General features: G+C 42.2%; 1 protein-coding gene across 1 annotated transcript in view; it reads left to right on the plus strand.

Moving 5' to 3' along the window:
- cntnap1 (contactin associated protein 1) overlaps positions 1-19,660 on the plus strand; it is a 33,334-nt gene that overhangs the window by 7,945 nt on the left and 5,729 nt on the right. Inside the window, exons 2-24 of the mRNA XM_034711689.1 lie at positions 3,784-4,209; positions 8,931-9,032; positions 10,437-10,630; positions 10,928-11,081; positions 11,450-11,653; positions 11,751-11,935; positions 12,093-12,242; positions 12,378-12,639; positions 15,018-15,167; positions 15,244-15,418; positions 15,566-15,672; positions 15,771-15,893; positions 16,247-16,450; positions 16,547-16,703; positions 16,788-16,915; positions 17,007-17,180; positions 17,291-17,509; positions 17,618-17,857; positions 17,948-18,187; positions 18,367-18,494; positions 18,753-18,846; positions 18,972-19,202; positions 19,291-19,335. Of these exons, the coding sequence (XP_034567580.1) occupies positions 4,149-4,209; positions 8,931-9,032; positions 10,437-10,630; positions 10,928-11,081; positions 11,450-11,653; positions 11,751-11,935; positions 12,093-12,242; positions 12,378-12,639; positions 15,018-15,167; positions 15,244-15,418; positions 15,566-15,672; positions 15,771-15,893; positions 16,247-16,450; positions 16,547-16,703; positions 16,788-16,915; positions 17,007-17,180; positions 17,291-17,509; positions 17,618-17,857; positions 17,948-18,187; positions 18,367-18,494; positions 18,753-18,846; positions 18,972-19,202; positions 19,291-19,335 (3,727 nt within the window). The 5' untranslated portion in view covers positions 3,784-4,148. The remainder of the gene's footprint in view (positions 1-3,783; positions 4,210-8,930; positions 9,033-10,436; positions 10,631-10,927; positions 11,082-11,449; positions 11,654-11,750; positions 11,936-12,092; positions 12,243-12,377; positions 12,640-15,017; positions 15,168-15,243; positions 15,419-15,565; positions 15,673-15,770; positions 15,894-16,246; positions 16,451-16,546; positions 16,704-16,787; positions 16,916-17,006; positions 17,181-17,290; positions 17,510-17,617; positions 17,858-17,947; positions 18,188-18,366; positions 18,495-18,752; positions 18,847-18,971; positions 19,203-19,290; positions 19,336-19,660) is intronic.

Raw genomic sequence — 19,660 nt, forward strand, 5'->3', positions numbered from 1 at the left:
AAGTTTGCAGGCAAGGTTTATATAAATATATCAGTACAAAAGAAGAAGATCACAGCATTAGATTGCTTGGTCGTATACATACAGTATATATTTATATGCACACTTTTGCCTGTGTAGTAATCATGATGTTCCAACCAACATCATGAGCCTTTAGAATGCTAGCATGGCTCAGTCCACAAGTAACACATTCAAGCAATCAGCTTTTCTGAAGCACTGATCGATATACTCGACTTTGTTTGTTTGATTGTGAATTTGCTATGGGTTTCTATGCCGTATCATTTACTAGCTGGGACCACTTGCAAGGCAGACAGTGGAAACCAAAGGTAACAAAGCCTCTAGTAAAACAGTGATCAACATAGTTTGCTAATTTTATCACACTTTTCCTGGGTCTCAGCAGAAGCCACAACAATCGTAAACTGAGTTTGTTGGTGTGTCCACTCTTTTGTGTCAGGGGTCGAACAGGTTGTAGCAGCTGTCTCAGGCACACCAGTTGAGCTAACACTGGAGGGGGTCTTCGGAGGTGGGTTCCCGGTCTGTGCATCTCCTGTTGAGCTTATTTTCAGCCTGGATTGGCCCTCACCAGCAGGAGGTCATACCGGTGTATGGACACCTGAGAGCGGGCTGCTTTAATAGCCCCGTTTACAGCTGCTCACTCTCCAGTAGCCTATGTGGGGACATCGGGTTCCCATAGGTGCTGGTCAAAATAAACACCTGTCTGGGGCGCTGGTGGCCTAGTGGTCTAAGCGCCCCACATACAGAGGCTACAGTCCTCGCCGCTGGTTCGATTCCCGGCCGCGACCGTTTCCTGCATGTCTTCCCCCACTCTCTACTCCCCAAATTTCCTGTCTCTCTTCAGCTGTCCTATCAAATAAAGACAAAAGCCCAAAAATATAACTTAAAAATAATTAATAAACACCATGTCTCAGAGGCTAAGTAGAATGCAATCTTAAGAATTATCCAGCTTCTGACACACATTGTGAAAGCAACCACTGTCAGCATTACACGCTTCTGTTTTGTGTTTGACAAATCATCTACATGTAAATAAAGAAAGCTCTCATCACTCATAACTTTACTGAATCCTACATCCATCTTCATGACAGGTAGCACTGAGCCATGACAACAGAAAAAGCAATGCCAAATATATTTGCCTGAGTCATGACTTCACTGCTGTTTGTAAGAAAATGTGTCTGTGTGTGTGAGAATGACTGTGAGCATGTGTGTGTGTGTCTATACCCAGTGCTCTCAGTGCATTCATGTACAGTGGCACCCTTATGGAAAATACACACAATGCTAATGGGGGTGAACGTAGTACAACCTGATTCTAAAAAAAAATCCCTGTGAGAAACAAAGTCAGCGAGAGTCTCCACCTAACAGTTTGATGATTCATGTGTGTGTGTCAGAAAGAAGGGATACTGAACATGACCTTCAGTAGTGAGCGCATTTTGTGTTTCAGTGTTAAATTCTAAAACTCAGATTCACTGGCATTTTCTCAGTTTTGTGCTGACATATGATCTTGCATAGTGTCATGTCAGGCTCATTTTTATTAACCCAAACACTATGACCTCATGTATGTGTAATCAATGAACAGATAGCAGGATTATTAAACTTCCTTCAGGAGGTGCAGAACATTTTTTTCAGTGATGAGTAGATAGCGTGAGGGAGTGGGGCAGCTAGTTTATCAGTCAAACTGTCCAAGCTGACATCATGTGTGAGACACCCAGATCCAAGTCTGAGCTTTATCTGACATCTAGTGGTCGGTTGAGTTCTGACTCTGAAACTGTTACTGCACCTGCAAAATGTAAATTAAATTCAAATGCATGTAAATGGTGTGAGTCATATTTTGCACACACTGTCATCACACTCATGATTAATACCTCCTCTTTATTACCTCTAATCCACTTTATGTTCTACATTTAAACTAAATGTGTGGGACTAAAGATTTCATCTTTGACGCATGGAAACATTCGTTCTAAAAAATTAGAGAGTTGTTATGACAATTAAAGTGGTCAGTTATTTTTATACCCTGATGTAAAAGTTAAATATAAAATGTTTTATTTTTCATCATGTTGTATTTAAAAACATGTATTCGTTACCCTAATCGTCACTATTACCTGTCATTATAACTGGAATTAATTCACTCAATTTGCACAAATGTTAACCCAAGAAAATCGTGAGGATTTGATCTATTTCAGGCACATTTTGCAGAAAACAGTGTGCCAAAATCACAGTAACCTTGAGATTTAAAGTTTAAGCTGGAATTATATTTGCTGAAAATTCTGCCTGTGACGGCTCGTGTTAATCAGTTTATGGTTTGAGTCTGGTGTTGTTGTTTTTTCCCAGATGAGTAGTTTAACCCCAGCTGGGCTGTATTATAACTCCTATGAAGCAGTCTCTATGGTTACCATGAGGTCAAATGTAAAAGGTCAACAGGGAAACAGATGGCAGCGCAGCCTGACCAAAGCCCACAGAAGTACAGTGTAAGCTAGGTGCAGATGTGAGGGGCGGAGGTTTGTAGATGTTTATAGAAGACATCATGTGGTTTTAAAATAATTTCACTCTCATTATGATTTAAGTGAGAAACTTCAATAAAAAAAACAATCTTAATCTTGATTTTTAGGTGAAACTATTCAATGAAAATAATTTAGAAGCTGTGATTGTTTGAGGACTGTTAGCATGGCAGTCTGTTTGAGTTATCTTGTTTAAATTATCTACAAAATAACATGTATAAGAGTACTGTCTGTAAGAAAACATGTCTTCATTTTCCAGAGTGCTTAATCAAAACATGTTTCCACTTTGATTTAGATTAATTAGATAACTGTTCAGAAATATGTCAGCACCAGTTCATTTCATACCTGTCTTTTGTCACTACTTGTGTCTACCTTTGCAGTGCCAGTGGGCCGCATCTGTTGCCGGTTCCCCCTGCTGATTTGTTGTCCTACTTTGCTCTCCCTTGTCGCTTGCCATTGTCTTCCCTCTTGATATAAATCTATACTCTTATAGTATTTCAGGGGGGGGAAACTAGTGGCTGGCAGGGAGCTTACACACTGACAATCTGATTTGATTGAAAACACGGTAAATCCTACGCTGGCCCAAGCATTCAATCTCACATCATCAGTGACACACTGCCGTCCCATAAACCCACTTTTTAATCCTAAAGCCTTTTTTATTTCTGGTCAATGTGCCACCCATCTCCACAAATCCCCCACTGCCTCAGTCTCATCCCGCCCCCATCCCTCTTGTTTGTGTGTATGCGTACGTGTGTGTGGTTGTGTATTGGGATGAGTCTGAGTTCAGGCACAGCTGGCATCATCATGCTGTAACCTGTTCACTTCTGGGCTTATTTATGATTGCACTTACATGAACTGAGTACCTGGACAAGGTCAGAGAGACATTACGCAGAACTGTGCAGCTGCTGTTCTGCTACGGCTCTCATCCTCTGGATCTCTGCCGCTGATACAGGATATTAAGGGACTTACATCCTATTTTGGTCCAGTTCTGCATTCCTGGAGAGAAAGACTTCTTAACCACTTCTTCACTAGCACATTATTGGCCAGTTTGCAGTCTTGAAAAGTGTGCCAAGGGATGATATGAGATTCCAGTACACAAGAGAAGAGGATTATGTGTTTTGGACGTTGTTGATGTGATCCACAGCCTGGATGGAAAACTGTTTTTTGAGTATTTTCACAAGACTCATTGGAGCCTGAGGAGAATAATAATCTGGTACCATTCTCAATCTACAGCGGACTGAAAAAAAAAGTTTTTTTCTGCCTCCCTCCCTTCCAGACTCTCCTGCATCCAGTCTCTTCCGGGACGACCTCAACCTGGCCCACTGGCTTTCTGCTAGTGCAGCATCTGTACTAATATGTTGAGGGACATCGTGAAGAAGCCACACCATTACATGACGGTCATGTGAACAAAACAATTTAAAGGATATAAAAGAAGAAGAAGTGCGCGCTCTCGGCGAAGCGCAGCATCAGCAGCAGCATCCAATGCGCGTCCCCGCCCCGGTAGAGGCTGCCCGACATCCCGGGAAGAGGAGTTGGAGCTGCGCGAGTTAAAGTTGGGCTAAAGGGGGGTGAGAGGATGCTGCGGAACAATCCACGATCTAATTAAATAGCCTATGCGGAGAAACGTGTCCTAAGTGAAGGATGACTTGCAAAATACTGAGCATATGCCTCATATTTTTGGGTTTTCAACATTGCTCATCACGTAAGTCTTGTGAAACAGCAATTGTTCATCTATTATCGGCTGTTAGAATGTTATCCAAATATTTGAAAGTGTTTATACATGCCATATATGCTTATTGTTCAGGATTTGATCATATTTTTGATAAAGTTGCAAGATAACATTTGATATAGGACAATAAGTGGAAAATACCACCGGAGGGCAAAATGTATCCTAAGGTGTTTGGATCTTTGAAGGGCAACACGTATCGAAAAAACAAGACTGCATTAAAACCTAGATGGTTACATTTTACTGCTTTCTTGGCTTATGTGATTTCATCATAGCATTGTTTTGTAATATCCAAAAAAAAGTATGGATGAAGACCGCATCGGCCCTGCAGAAGGTGCGCACGCTGATCCCCATCGCACAGAACTGTCTGCATTGCGGTGCTTCCCTCAGCCAGCACGCAAGTTTCTGCAGCGTGTGCCTTTAACTCTCGACTTCTCCCTAAAGCACGATGCTGCACGAGAGTAATTTCTTGTTTCTTAAACAATAATCTCCAAATCGCTTTAGGAGTGTATATTGCTGTTGCCGAAAATCCGCTGAGCGCATTTTCTAAGTGGTGCTTGAGAGAGCACGGCTCAGCGTCCTGACCGGGACCAGCCCACTGCAGCACTTTTTTTGGGAAGCCTGTTTTCCCATTAGGCTACCTGTCCGCTCAGCCCTCACCAGTGCGGGCGACGCGCGTTGGTCTACCTGGCGGGGAGATCATTACGTACTGCATGGTCCATGAAGTCGTTTGTTGAGGATTTGTTTGCGCAAAGGAGGGGCTGTGTTTGGGGTTAATATTGGATTTAGGGTGAAGTTCCATCCCCGCATCCATCACAGAGCTTGCATGCATACTAATAAGCTTTCTGCGTGATGTCAGTGACTTGATGACCTCAGAGGGTCTTCATTGGTAATTAACTCTCTGCACAGTGCTGCCTCTCAAAGTGAGGAAAATTATTCCTAATCCTGCAAGGAAAAGAAAAAAAAAAGCCAAAGTCATAGCTGGTGGAGCAAAACAGAAATTGCTTAATTATAGAAAGAAGCATTTTTCTGAATTTTCTCAGAGCAGTAGTTTTCTGTGTTTCTTTAGCATTTGACCCCTCAATGAAGCAGATTTGTGAGCTACCTGTGAGCCCCTGTCAAGGCTTATGCATGGCTTCAGTTTGGACATTAAATGACATGAGTTTTTTCTTTTCAGGTGTGTATATTTTAAGATTGTTCAGATGTTTTGAGGATCAAACAGTATTTGGAAAAATGTTTTTAAAAATTCTGAAAAATCAGTTCTGACTCATACGTTTGGATATCAGAGGAAGATCAGGGGAGATCGATGCTTTTCATTCTAGTTTTTATTAAAGTTAAATTAAGGAATGAGTTACAGTCACCAGTATTCTGAACAAAAGTTTGAGAATTGTGCAAAATACAGCTACATTTTAGAGACATATTCTGTATACCTGCCCTGTAATTTGGTGAAACAGAAGCATGAACAAGTGTACAGTTTTAGCACTGGATTTAAATAGAAAGTTGATCTTCTTTACAAAGTTGTTCTAACCTTTCACAGCTCTTCCTGGTCAGTTATTATAGGGAAACACATGTGCCAGGTGTTGATAAAAGCTTGTTTGTATGATGCTCTGCTGCTTCTAATGACAGGACACTGTCACATGGTCTACCTGAAAGTGAGCAGCGCTCTATTGCTGGAGTGTTAAGGCATCTAAAAAGTGAGCGGATACATCAGGCAATGGCATTGCTTGTGAATAATAGTTTGTAAACCTGACCGGACATCTGAATGATAATCCATTAGCAGAGGCCTGTAAGTTAGGCTTATTTCACATCCTGTTGTTGCTTTACTGCAGGCTAGGCCAGCATTATGTCTGCTCTGTGGATGCACACAGTGGAGCTATACCAGATTAAAATAGAGCCTCGGATCCCAGAGCACCATGGCCCAGGCTTGGGTGGAGCAGAGGGTGTGTTTGTGTGATTGCATATGCATAAATCTCAAGTTATATGCTTTGTGCATTCTGTCATGGTTAGCTGCCTGGAGACAGCAGACTGACTGGTCTGTGTGAGGGGAATTGTTATGTGGAGAGGAAGAGGGGGTCTGCTTGGGTTTTAAACTTGATAGTTTTGTTCGTTTAGACTGAGGGATGGAGCTGTTTGAGGTCAGAATCAGAGTCTGATTGTCATTCTGCTGTTCTGCACAGTTTGTGTTTATCCGAGGGAGAAGTCAGACACCACCTGCTGTGATGCCTGCCTGGACATGAATGATTTATTAAACCCCCTTCTACAGAACATGCTATATTTACAACCTTTATGTGCTGTTTGTCGCTATATTTTCACACAATTTTAGTGGACATGTGCATTTAGCTGACATATGCACACAAACAGGCTTGCTGTCAGAATTGCCAGCTTGCATGCATCATATGTCAGTGACAGCCAGAGGAGGAGCCTCCCTCCATACTGTATGCAACCTGCAGTAATGGTGTGTCAGCCCAGCCAGAGCAGCCTACACTTACAGCAGACTGATGATTCAGCAGGAGTGGTGCTAGAGCTTCACACAGCCACGCTGCTCGCCACAGACTCTTAATGATAAATGGAGAAAGAGTGTACTCTGTGTGGTGCAGAGAAGGGTGGGAGGGGGGTATGCAGGAGCACAAGAAGAGGGCTGAAAACCTGGTGACTGGATGCTCTGCACAGCCTTCAGGTACACTTTAGCTACTGCAACATGACAACGCCCACATGGGGAGAGAGCGAGGAAGAGAGGAAGAGAGGGAAGCAGAAAATAGCAAGATGATAATTAGCCAGACTCTGATGTCATGGGACACAGCGAGAGACGAAAAGAGTGGATGAATTTCGGGGATGGAGTCAGGTTGGGGGAATGGAAGCATGACAATGAATTTGGGGGGTGTGGAGTGCGTGACAGCCTTCCTGAAAGGAGGAGCTGAGGAGCGGAGTGGCCTGGGTTAACCTGCTGCAGTATCTCTTACTTCATTTAAAGTCAAACTCATTGCCTTGAACTTCTAATTGAGGAATTAAAACAAATCAATACACAGTAAGCCATTTGCAGCAAATTAACTTTGCCTGTGTAACTGCAGCACAAAGATTCCAAATATTTTTGTTTCAAGAGCCATTCGAGCCCTGGTTCACTTCACATGCCTCAGAGAAATGCACCAGAGATCTATTATCAACCCTCTGCAGTACAGCAGGGAATTCTGTATGAAAGAGGTGGTGAGCCTCTTAGAGACGGTGGGCAAAAGCAGAAAGTCAAGGTCACATTTCCCTTGCTCAGCATGTTACCTCCGCTTGAATGTGCAGTGTCCTTGCACCAAAGGTAACAGAACTGACGCTAATGTGAGCAACTTATTCATACCAGATGAGATAGAAAACAGTGCATTCATACTGTATGCCTGACATGTTAAGGTAGTGCAAGGCAAGAGATAAAAGCTCTGTATGCTGTCACTTCTGTGGGGTTTGCTGCGATCACTCATTCTTTTGCTCCCTGTAAAAAAGTTATTTACGATTTGAGTACATGCAGTACTCATCCTCATCCTGCTCGATCTGCAGCCTGCATACTAATGTCTACTGCCTTTCTCTAGTGCTCCATGACCCCTGTGATTGTAAGAACAGGGATTACAATGGCAGAACTACTGTTTACTAGTAAACAACTCCAAATGTTAAGGAGGATTACACCGATAAGAGAGGAGAACGAGGAGGTCAGATTGGAGCAGCTTTCATTTACTATATCCTTATTTAGTTAGTCTTTAGCACAATCAATCTAAATCATTCTTATTTATGCTCCTGTCTGATTTAATATACAAAGAAAACCCCATACATTTTTATTTTTAGGCCGATCAATATGAAATCTTCTGGGTGAATTAAAGAGCATACTTTGTCACTTAAAATGAGACAGTGTTTCTCTTGCAGCTCGGGGTGAGGGCATCGAGCATTTATCCTCAGCAGTGACAGGCGAGATTAGAGAGAATTATGGTCATTTTTATTAGCCGTGGGCTGGGGAGCGAGCCTGAGCAGATGGGTGATGGTCCTATCAGTCTTATAGCTACATTCACAATAGACCCGATGTGACTTTGTTTCTCCTGCTCATGAAACCTGAGGACTTTTTCAAGAATATGAGCAGACACACAGATGTATCTTTATGACCATGCAGGCACCGACAGGCATGCCAGTCATAAAGATGCTGCAAGATGTCGCAACATTTTTATTCTCTGACTGAAACACTGACAAACACCTGACTAGATCCATTTCTGTCTTCTTTTGAAAGAGGATGGGGCTGTTGTGCAACAGCATCATAATAGCAATAGTTCAACTCAGAGGATGAGGCACACCCAGTAGCTCTTAGTCCCACTGTTTCCTGCTGGAACCATTCATTCTGTATAGTAACCATGATCCTGCCCTCTCAGAGTCAATGTCCTCACAGTTTAATATACTTACATGCTTCACTGTGTTGTATGAATCTGTGATCCTAATAACTGGAAACATTTACCCTCAAAAACACGTCTCTTGTTTATGTTTCCCATATTGATTTTGGCAAATTTGTATCTCCCAGGGAGCTTGTACTTAGCCTCTAGTTAAGCTCAAATGTTCCCCTCTTAAGCTGTGCATTGTGTTAGTTTTAGCTGCCCACGTCTGAGTCATATTGAAAGTGCTGCATTGATGTAAGTCCTGAATAACTCCTGACCTTGGTGTCTTTTCTGTCGTCACTGCAGAGGAATGTGTTGATCCGCTGATCTCCGGGCTCTATGCCTCCTCCTTCCTGGCTTCTTCCAGATATAACTTCCTCTACTCTGCCAACTTTGCCAAATTGTATGGTAAGTTCCCAGATGTAATATGAGTTCCTCCATGATTTCACAACAATGACCCCAGACCTTTCTGTGCTTTGGCCTATTTCGGCAGAAACAGCAAAGTGGACCTAAAAGCAGTCTTATGAACCCTTTCATTTGAATGTAACTGTACAGACAGACTTTATTTAATAGTTAATCCTTGTGGTTTACATGTTAAAATGCTTACGACAAAGGGCTGCTCTCATCATAGCAAAAAAATATGATTAAATGGATTCACAGCTACTACAGTATCATAAATGGTGAATTAACTGTTCTGGTCCTGAGACTACTCAAAATGTGTTCTCACTACTTGTCTCATTCCCCCATTCACTCATATTCACACTCTGATGTGGAAGCTGCTATAATAAATGCCTGTTGGCATTAACTAATCCCATTCAAACACCTTCATATGGTGCTATAGCTGCGACACCAGAAGCAATTCAGAGTTCACAATGACTTGCTGAAGGTCATTTTGACATCAGGGGTGTGTCCAGACATTCTTGATTGGGGTGGCCCAACTGAGCACTGAGTCATGTAGGGGTGACATGAAGTTATCACTTAATTTATTTTTGAAAGTCAAGAGGGTGTGCAGGAGATTGCAATATCTGACTGACTGATTGCTCCCCTACACGCCTGTCTTATGAATTAGATGTGCAATAGATTTCAGTACCACCAAAGGAAGTGTTTTAAATGGAAAAGAAAGCTACTAGCAGCATGTTCAACACTGTTCAAATAGTTGATTACAATGCAAGTGGTAAATCAAAAGCCAATTATAGTTTAGGTTTTTTCGATGGCCAATCAGATTTCAAGGGTGGCCCATGCAGCATCTCAGTCCTCCTCTGCTAGACATGTACTCTGCAGAAGCTGGAAATGAAACCACCAACGTTCCAACTGGCGCACAACCCACTCTGTCACTGAGTCACAGCTGCCCCTCTATCAGAGTTTGTGTCTCAGTGAACTGTTTGATGATAGTAAAACACAAAATATATAAATTCTCACTTGGATTTCTTGCAAAAACTGGGAATTCATGTGACATAATCTAGCAATAGCAGGGATGGTTCTACTGTTTTTTAAGAAAGCTTGGTAATTTCATTGTTAGTTTGCTGAAAGATAAGACTACAACATACAGTCAGCACAAGCAGGATTGGTACAATCATTTTGGATAAGTGTAATGAGTAATCTGCAAAGTGATAAATGATTTCCCTGTCCCCAAAAAACATTGGCTTAACTCTCTCTGCTAATTAGAATTTTTAACCTCCAACCTACATATGACTGAAGTTAATGATGTCTGCCAAAAATGACTGGTTATGTAACTGTCATAAAAGCGCAGGTCGTGAATTCATCCCTGTAATTTTCCACCCCCACAAACAAACATATCTCTTTCCCTTTCAGGCAGCAGTGGCTGGTCCCCGTCCCCCAGAGACAGACAGCCATGGCTGCAGGTGGACCTGGGCAGGAAGTATCGGCTGCAGGCCATCGCCACCCAGGGGACCTTCAACTCATACGACTGGGTTACCAAGTACACCCTGCTGTACGGAGATCGACCAGACTCCTGGACGCCGTACATTATGAAAGGAGGAAACTCTGTAGGTGTCATTGAGCCAGGATGGTTTGGGTGGGATAAAAACAATAACTGTGATGAGGCTTAGATGAGGATTAACTATTCAAATGTAATCTTCACAGCTGATTCTCCAGTCAGAGGGTGTCCCATTATATTCATTGTCACTTGCACTGTAATAAAGTCAGCACAGCATATTGTCTCTCTCCACAGTGACAGAGCTAATCTCAGGATCAGTTCATCTCCAGTCCTCTAATAAGGCGTTAACAGCATTGCAGTGACTCAATAACTCTCTCCCCTCCTCCCTGCTCTCATCTGTTTGCAGACAATGCCTGCAAACTGGAATTATTATCAGGTGAAGAGGAATGTCTTCCATTACACCTTTACTGCTAAACACATACGCCTGCTGCCTCTGGCCTGGAACACAGAGAATGGAGGAAAGATTGGAGTTAGACTGGAGCTCTACGGCTGCTCTTACGGTAAAAACCCCTGACAGGGATTTACTGCCTCTGATTCACATCCAGGGACATTCTACAATCCCAATCTTCAATCATATTTGACAATATGCCACTGAATCCAAGTGTCAGATATGCTACACTACATTCCTAGTTAATAAATGACCAGGCTCAGGAACATCACTCACTAACGAAATGCTCACTCATCTGAGAACTCCAGGAAATTTGACGTGTAGAGCTTACTCAGATAATCCTTAATCCCTCAATAAATGCTACATAAGGCTCAGATTCTGTAACCTAATATGCAAGTTACATAAAAAGTGAGGGTTGTCTTCTAAAATCGCTGGGTTTGTTTTGGAAATGGTGAATCACTTCTGAGATTTTGTCCACAGATTCCCATGTGCTACAGTATAATGGAGATGACTCAGTGGTCTACATGTACCCTGAAAAAAGGTCCCGTTCACTTGAAGACTACATTACCATAAACTTTAAGACTTTGGAGCAGGATGGTCTGCTGTTACACAGTGAGGGGATTCAAGGAGACCTCTTCACCCTGGAGCTCAAAAGAGGCCGTGTTCACCTGCATATTAGTCTAGGTACTTTCTTTTGTTTTTTTCATATCATTTCAGCTATTCTCTAATTTCTTAAAGCTGGTCTGAGCATCTTCATCGTATCTTACCCTCCATCATTCAGGAAGCAGTATAATACACAAAGTTGATGGGCGGACTACACTGACTGCTGGCAGCCTTCTTGACGATCTACACTGGCACTATGTCACCATCAAGCGCTACGGTCGCCAGGTGAACTTCACTGTAGACAGCCATATGGTGACAGCCATCTCTAATGGAGAGTTTACACACCTGGATCTGGATACACAGGTACCATTAAATAAAGTATGATAGGAACTCTTATTCAAACATTACTAACATGCCAGGAAATTAGCTTCTTTGAATATTATCTTCTTGCATTCATTTAAAATGTTAATCAAGCCTCCTGTTTATGGTAATGACTGAATGCCCTTATACTCTTCTCTAGCTATATGTAGGAGGTGTCATAGAGAAAAATTTGCCTCACCTACCCACAACACCAAATTTCCGCGGCTGCTTGGAGAACGTTTACTTTAATGATGTCAACATCATCTACAAGGCCAAGAGAGAAGAAGAAGACATCCGCATCCCCCGAAAGGTAGAACCATTACTTAGCACATTAATGCTATCATTTATGTTGTAGATCATGCCTGCAGTGGTTGTAATAGCAACACTTAAACCAGAAATATTATTATTCTGACTGACAAAAACGTTTTGCTTTTTTTCCCCTCAGAAAAAGATGCATTATGCCTGCAGGGACATTCTGCTCAAACCAATGACTTTTGCTGGACCCAACAACTACCTGCAGGTGCCGGGCTTCTTCAGGAGGCCTCGTATGTTTGTCAAATTCAAGTTCCGCTCTTGGGATTACACTGGGCTGCTAATGTTCACGCGCTTTGCTGATGACCTTGGTGCTCTTGAACTGGGATTAAGTGAAGGACAGATCAACGTCACTATATTCCAGCCTGGAAAGAAGAAACTCCAGTTCGCTGCAGGTAGGCATATGCAATGACACATAGACTACGTATGTATGAATGATATACAGGTGCTACTCAGAAAATTAGAATATCGTGTAAAAGTTGTTTTATTCAGGCAATTCAACATAAAAGGTGAAACCAATACATTTTATAGACTCATTACATGCAAAGTGAGATATCTCAAGCATTTCTTTGTTGTAATTTTGCTGATTATGGTTTACAGCTTATTAAAACCTCAAACCCAAAAACTCAGAAAATTAGAATACCGTGAAAAGCTTCAGTATTGTAGGCTCAAAGTGTCACACACTAATCAGGTAAGTAATCCAAAACACCTGCAAAAGGGTCCTGAGCCTTTAAAACGTCTGTGTCTTGTTTGGTTTAGAAGAATTCACAATCATTGGGAAGACTGCTGATCTGACAGTTGTGCAGAAAACCATCATTGACTCCCTGCACAAGGTGGGTAAGACACAAAAAGTGATAGCAAAAGAAGCTGGGTGTTCTCAGAGTGCTGTCTCAAAGCACATTAATGGACAGTTAAGTGGAAGGCAGAAGTGTGGAAGAAAACGGTGTACAAGCCGGAGGGATGACTGCAGCCTGCAGAAGATGGTCAGGAAAGGGCCATTCAAAAGTGTGGGGGAACTTCATAAGGAGTGGACTCAGGCTGGAGTTGCTGCTTCAAGAGAAACGACACGCAGGCGGATGCTGGACATGGGCTTCAAATGTCAAATTCCTCTTGTCAAGCCGCTCCTCACGAGCAAGCAACGCCAGAGGCGCTAGAGAAAAGAAAGACTGGACTGTTCCCCAGTGATCCAAAGTCCTCTTTTCTGTTGAGTGCAAGTTTTGCATCCCATTTGGCAACAAAGGTCCCAGAGTCTGGAGGAAGACCGGAGAGGCGCACAATAGAAGATGCATGAAGTCCAGTGTTAAGTTTCCCCAGTCTGTAATGACTTGGGGATCCATGTCAGCTGCTGGTGTTGGTCCTCTGTGCTTCATCAAGTCCAGCATAAACGCAGCGGTCTACCAGGACACTTTAGAGCACTTCATGCTTGCTTCAGCGGACCAGTTTTATGGGGATGCAGACTTCATCTTCCAGCAGGACTTGGCACCTGCCCACACTACCAAAATTACAAAATCCTGGTTCAACAACCATGGGGTTTCTGTGCTTGATTGGCCTGCAAGCTCACCTGACCTGAACCCCATAGAAAATCTGTGGGGCATTGCTAATAGAAAGCTGAACGGGAAGAGACCAAACAATAAAGAAGAGCTTAAGGCCGCGATTGAAGCATGTTGGTCTTCCATAACACCTGAGATATGCCACAAGCTGGTAGCATCCATGCCATGCCGGATTAAGGCAGTCATTCGTGCAAAAGGGGCCCCTACCAAGTACTAAGTACAGATGCAAGATTTCACTTTCAGAGGCCTGACATTTTTGTATTTAAAATCCTTTTTTTTTATTGATTTCAAGCAACATTCTATTTTTCTGAGTTTTTGAATTTGAGGTTTTTCTGAAGCTGCAAGTCCTAATCAGCAAAATCAAAACAAATAAAAGCTTGAAATATATTGATCCACATACTGTTTGTCTATATAATATGTACATTTCACTTTTAAAGTTGAGTTACAGAAATGCATGCACCTTTTCAGGATTTTCTAATTTTCTGAGTAGTACCTGTAGTCTCTTGATGCAATTAGAAACGTGCGATTGACATCCCAAGTGGCTCTGACCATAAGTTACCGTTTCTATGCTTTAAAGCTGTCTTTCTGTGGGCACAAAGTAGCTGTCTTGACTGATAAAATGGGCTATTCCCAAGACAAAGGTTACTTTTCATTTCTGGTTGCTGTGGATTTTGTTGGCTGAAATGACGACTGAGTTATTTTTCTTCTGAGCTATCTAGTTATTTTATTTTTGATGTTTAAAATTTGTGAGATGGATAAAAGCTTAGTTTCCTGCTGATGTGATAACCCACAGAAAAGGATCTTCAATTTAAATCCTGCTTGAATGCTACCTCTCGTGGTATCATTCTAAAACACTGGTACCTAACTTGTTAGCAGGACATGCTAGTGTTTGCAGCTTATGTAAGAGCTGATCAAATCATCGTGTAGTCATTTCTTAAACATTCGCTCTTCTGTTTTTGGTCTGGCAGAGGCAGAAAAGAAAGAGATAAACCTCCAGAATGTTCAGAGACCAAATTTAGCTTCAGAGCTCTTTTCATAGTCCTGTTCACGGAGCCTGGCAGAGCTGCAATGCTTAGTCATAGCTCCTAAGCTATGATCTGAAAATCCTTGTTTGTCAGTAGGATTTAGCTGTTGTTAATTTTGAATACATGTTGTGTGCATGACCTCTAAACTGAATATTATTTCAGAAACATTGCATGACAAGAATTCCTTTCAATCTGTAGGATACAGGCTGAATGATGGTTACTGGCATACGGTGGATTTGGCAGCAAGAGACAACCTGCTAACCCTCACGATCGATGAGGAGGAGGGGTCTCCGCTGAAGATCACTAACCCTTTCACAATTCGAACAGGGGACCGCTACTTTTTTGGAGGTGAGGTCATTTTCTAAAAGCTCATTTACTTACAGTTTAGTACGGTTCAATTAATGCATTAATTTCCTGCATTCAGGTTGTCCAAAGACCAACAACACAATACGGAAATGTGAGACGAAGCTGAACCGTTTTCATGGCTGCATGCAGCAAATTTATATAGACAATGAACAGCTTGATATCGACATTATTCTGCAACGACAATGGGGCCGCTACGCTGAGCTGTTGTTGGGGACCTGTGGCATCACTGACAGGTAAGAGATACCACCTAATGTATCACCTCATCAACCCTTTTCCTTCAGGCTTTCAACAGGAACACAAATACCATGGAGAAATATGAAAAATTGGAAATGTGAGAAGTCTTAGTGTTGCTCTTTCAAAGTGTTATATTTTGCTTACAGGTGTACTCCAAATCCATGTGAGCATGAGGGCAGATGCATCCAGTCCTGGGATGACTTCATCTGTCTGTGTGAGAACACAGGCTACAAAGGAGAAGTGTGTCACATGTGTAAGTACCATTGAGCAATATTTTTGCTGTTTTCTCAACAGGTAATTACACTTGGTCTGTGTTGTATTTTAATCATAAAACCTTGATTTCTTGATCAGCTGTTTATAAAGAATCATGCGAGGCCTACAGACTCAGTGGCAAGTACTGGTCCGGTAACTACACCATCGATCCTGATCTCAGTGGGCCACTGAAACCATTTGAGGTGTACTGCAAAATGAAGTGTGAGTAATCATTGTCACTGAGTAAGTGCAGCTTCATCAGCAGTGTGTTCCGTGTTTGCATGATCCTCCGTGGGTAGTTAATGAAAAGCAAAGGAGGCCTATCGTGTTCCTTTAATGAGAAATGTGTGCTGGAGTTTCATGGAGAATAAAAAGCTTTATAAAACAAGATAGGTCCAGCTGTCTCTGTGTGTGTGTGTGTTAGTGCTTTGGAAACCTTGCATATATCACTCTGTTTTACCTTTTCTATTAGAAATTTTAGAAGACAGCATTTCACTTTCATATTAATATTTTCATTACATCACAGTTTGAATTAACATTGGGTATTGTTGCCTACTTGTCATGCCTCTTCACAGCATATAAAGCTTGGACAGTGATTTTAAATGATCGAGTGGATGGTACCAAAGTGACTGGAAGTTCAATAGATCAGCCTTATATTGGAAATGTCAACTACTGGAACGCCTCCTGGGATGAAGTCACCGCTCTAGCCAACACCTCCTTGTACTGTGAGCAGTGGATCGACTACTCCTGCTACAAGTCCCGTCTCCTTAACACCCCTAGTAAGAGGCATTTGTTTGTTTATTCATTTGGTTAAGTCATAGAAAAGATAAAGAAATAGGAAACTTAAATTAACCTTAATGGCTTTGTTGAAACAGATGGAAGACCATTTGGTTACTGGATTGGTCGTAACAATGAGAGTCACTACTACTGGGGGGGAACATACAGAGAGGTCAAGATGTGCGGCTGCGCCATCAACCAAACCTGCACCGATCCCAAGTTTCAATGTAACTGTGATGCTGACTACCGACAATGGTGAGGAGGAATTCACTAAGCAGGTTTAGTTTGTATCTGTGAAACTAAAGATGAGGTCAAATTCATCTCCTGTGTGGATTCCAGGTACTCAGATAAAGGCTACCTGGACTTCAGAGATCATTTGCCTGTGCGGAAAATCGTAGTTGGGGACACCAACAGGACTGGTTCAGAGGCGCAATTCACCGTCGGGCCCCTTCGCTGCCATGGCGACAGTGAGCTAAACTATTATGAATTTTGCTCGTCCAATGATGAGTTAAAGGTTCATTTTGTTTTAACATTTATGTATTTCAATGTTCTCTACAGGGAATATCTGGAACACCATCGCTTTCACCAAACCTACCTACATCACCTTCCCCACCTTCAGGCCTGGCTCCAGCGCTGACATCTCCTTCCATTTCAAAACCTATCGTGATCACGGCGTCTTCCTGGAGAACTCAGATGACCAACTTCGAAACTTCATACGAATAGAGCTGAACAGTGAGTTAGCTCAGCTGCTTGGATGGATCTTTTCTCCTCATACTTCTGAAATACTCATCCGAGAAACTTCTTTTCACTTCTGTCTTGCTTTGTCTTCTTTCAATTTCCAGCAACTCACAACCTTCTGTTTGTATTCATGGTTGGTGATGGCATCGTCAATGTGACATTACGCTCACCTGTGCCACTAAATGACAATGAGTGGCACTTTGTTCAGGCTGAAATTAATGTGAAGCTGGCTCGGATCAAGGTTGATTATCAGCCTTGGGCTGTTACTCGCTTCCCAGGTCAGACTTTCGTCGTCATGGATTTTACACATCCTGTGGTAGTAGGTATGTGGGAAACTGGATTTCAAAATGACCTTAAGACACACTTAATGCATCTTCTCTAATCTGTGAATGGTGATAAATAACCACTGACACAAGTGTTTCCTTTCTTAGGTGCTGCAAACCGTACTCTGAGACCTTTCTTGGGGTGTCTGCGAGGATTGCGCATGAATGGTGTTCCTCTTGATCTAGAGGGCAAAGTAAATGAAGAGCAGGGTATACGAAGGAACTGTACGGGACAGTGTCTAAATGCTACCATACCATGTCGAAACAGCGGTCAATGTATTGAGGGCTATGCTGCCTACACCTGTGACTGTAACAACACAGCATACGATGGTTTCTACTGCCATAAAGGTGAGTTCAAACCAGGCCTTCATAATAACTGATGTCAGTAATACTTCGGAGCAGATGTAGATATCTAATGTAACGATAATTTATTCAAAGATATCGGAGCCTACTTTGAAATCGGTTCATGGCTGAAATACAACATACGAAAGAAGCCTATAACAGACGAAGCGGCGTGGGCCAACTGGATCGACCCTCACTATGATAACTTCAGCCTGGGCTACAACGACACATCGGATGACATAGAGTTCAGTTTCAGCACTGTTCACACACCAGCTGTGTTGCTATACATCAGCTCCTTTGTCCAAGACTACATTGCGATCATCCTCAAGACTGATGGTGGGTAGAACATTTTAAACCATTTTGCATGAGATTGTGAAAACTGGAGGTTTGTGAGCAGATTGTGCGGTGGGGGGTTCATTTTATTTTAAATTGCAGACTCACAAAAACTGCTCCTGTAGTTGATGTTATACAGCAGTGCATGCTACTGATGTCCTTTTTTCCCTCTTCCTCTACAGGTAGTGTAGATCTGAGATATAAGTTGGGGCTGATAACACACAAATACCAGCTGACTCATAGAAACCTGGCAGACGGATACCCCCACTATGTCAACATAACCAGACACAACAGAACCATCAAAACACAGGTTCTTGCCCTCTCTGCTGTCACTGTTCAAACCCTGGAGTCCATGTTCTATATGTTTAAGTGAAGTAATTTATTCTTTCTGGAAAGTGCCACACTATTGTGCAACCTTCCAAGCATATGCAATGAAGAAGAACCTAATTTACTGAAAAAAAAGCTATCTGTGTACACATGATTTCAGTTGGATTGAGTTCATGTGCTTTCTTTTCATTGAGGCATTTCCTTTCTGTAACAGTAATGAGTTACCTTGCACTGCTCACAGGTGGATTACATGGAGCCCATAGTTGAAAAGATAACCCTAGTGGAGGATGCCAGGTTTGATTCTCCAAAGTCTATGTTCCTCGGCAGAGTGATGGGTAAGTGTTCTGTTTTTCACTTTATGAAGCAAACATGTAAAAAAAACTCTATTTCTGCCATTACTGGTAACTCCTTCATGTGAAAGTGAGCAGTGACGTTGTATTGTTTCCATTTTCTCTTTCAGAGGTTGGTGACATTGACTATGAGATCCAGAGGCATAATGCTCCCGGCTTCATTGGCTGCATATCAGGAGTGAGATATAACGTCTACGCCCCTCTAAAGGCCTTCTTCCGGCCAAATGAAACAGACCCGCCGGTGACGACACAAGGCTACGTCTCTGAGTCTATCTGTGGCGCCTTCCCTCCTGTTCTGGGTTATGTACCGTGGGAGGTAGACCCCTGGTTTACTGGAATAGGTGAGTTTGTTTTTCCCTTAATGCATTACTGAAAAAAGAGAGTCATATTTTGTGTTCCTTCACTTATTTGTGTATGTCTCTCCCTCAGAGTATATTTACATCCATGATGACTTAGGACTGTTTTGGATAACAGGTAAGATGACACCCTCTTTCCTCTATTTATAACTTCCCTCTCTTCTTTGAATTTTTCAGTTTGTGTTATTTTTATTACACGAATAGGGCACAGTTTTTTCTTAAAAATTAGACCATGAATGTGACATTAATCTTTTTCTTCAGTTTATTTTGAAGCACGGCTCCTCTTCACTGCAGCTCCACTCACTGTTTCCCTCCTGTCCTAGATAACACAAATCAGTCCTTTGAAATTCTCTTTACTTTTCTCCTAAAATCCTTTAATCCTAAATTAGAGCAGGGTTGTCAGATTCCAATGTGGGATTTTGAGTGTTATTCAAGCTTCCAAC

This window comes from Notolabrus celidotus, chromosome 20 (genome assembly GCF_009762535.1).
Source record: "Notolabrus celidotus isolate fNotCel1 chromosome 20, fNotCel1.pri, whole genome shotgun sequence".
NCBI lineage: Eukaryota > Metazoa > Chordata > Actinopteri > Labriformes > Labridae > Notolabrus > Notolabrus celidotus.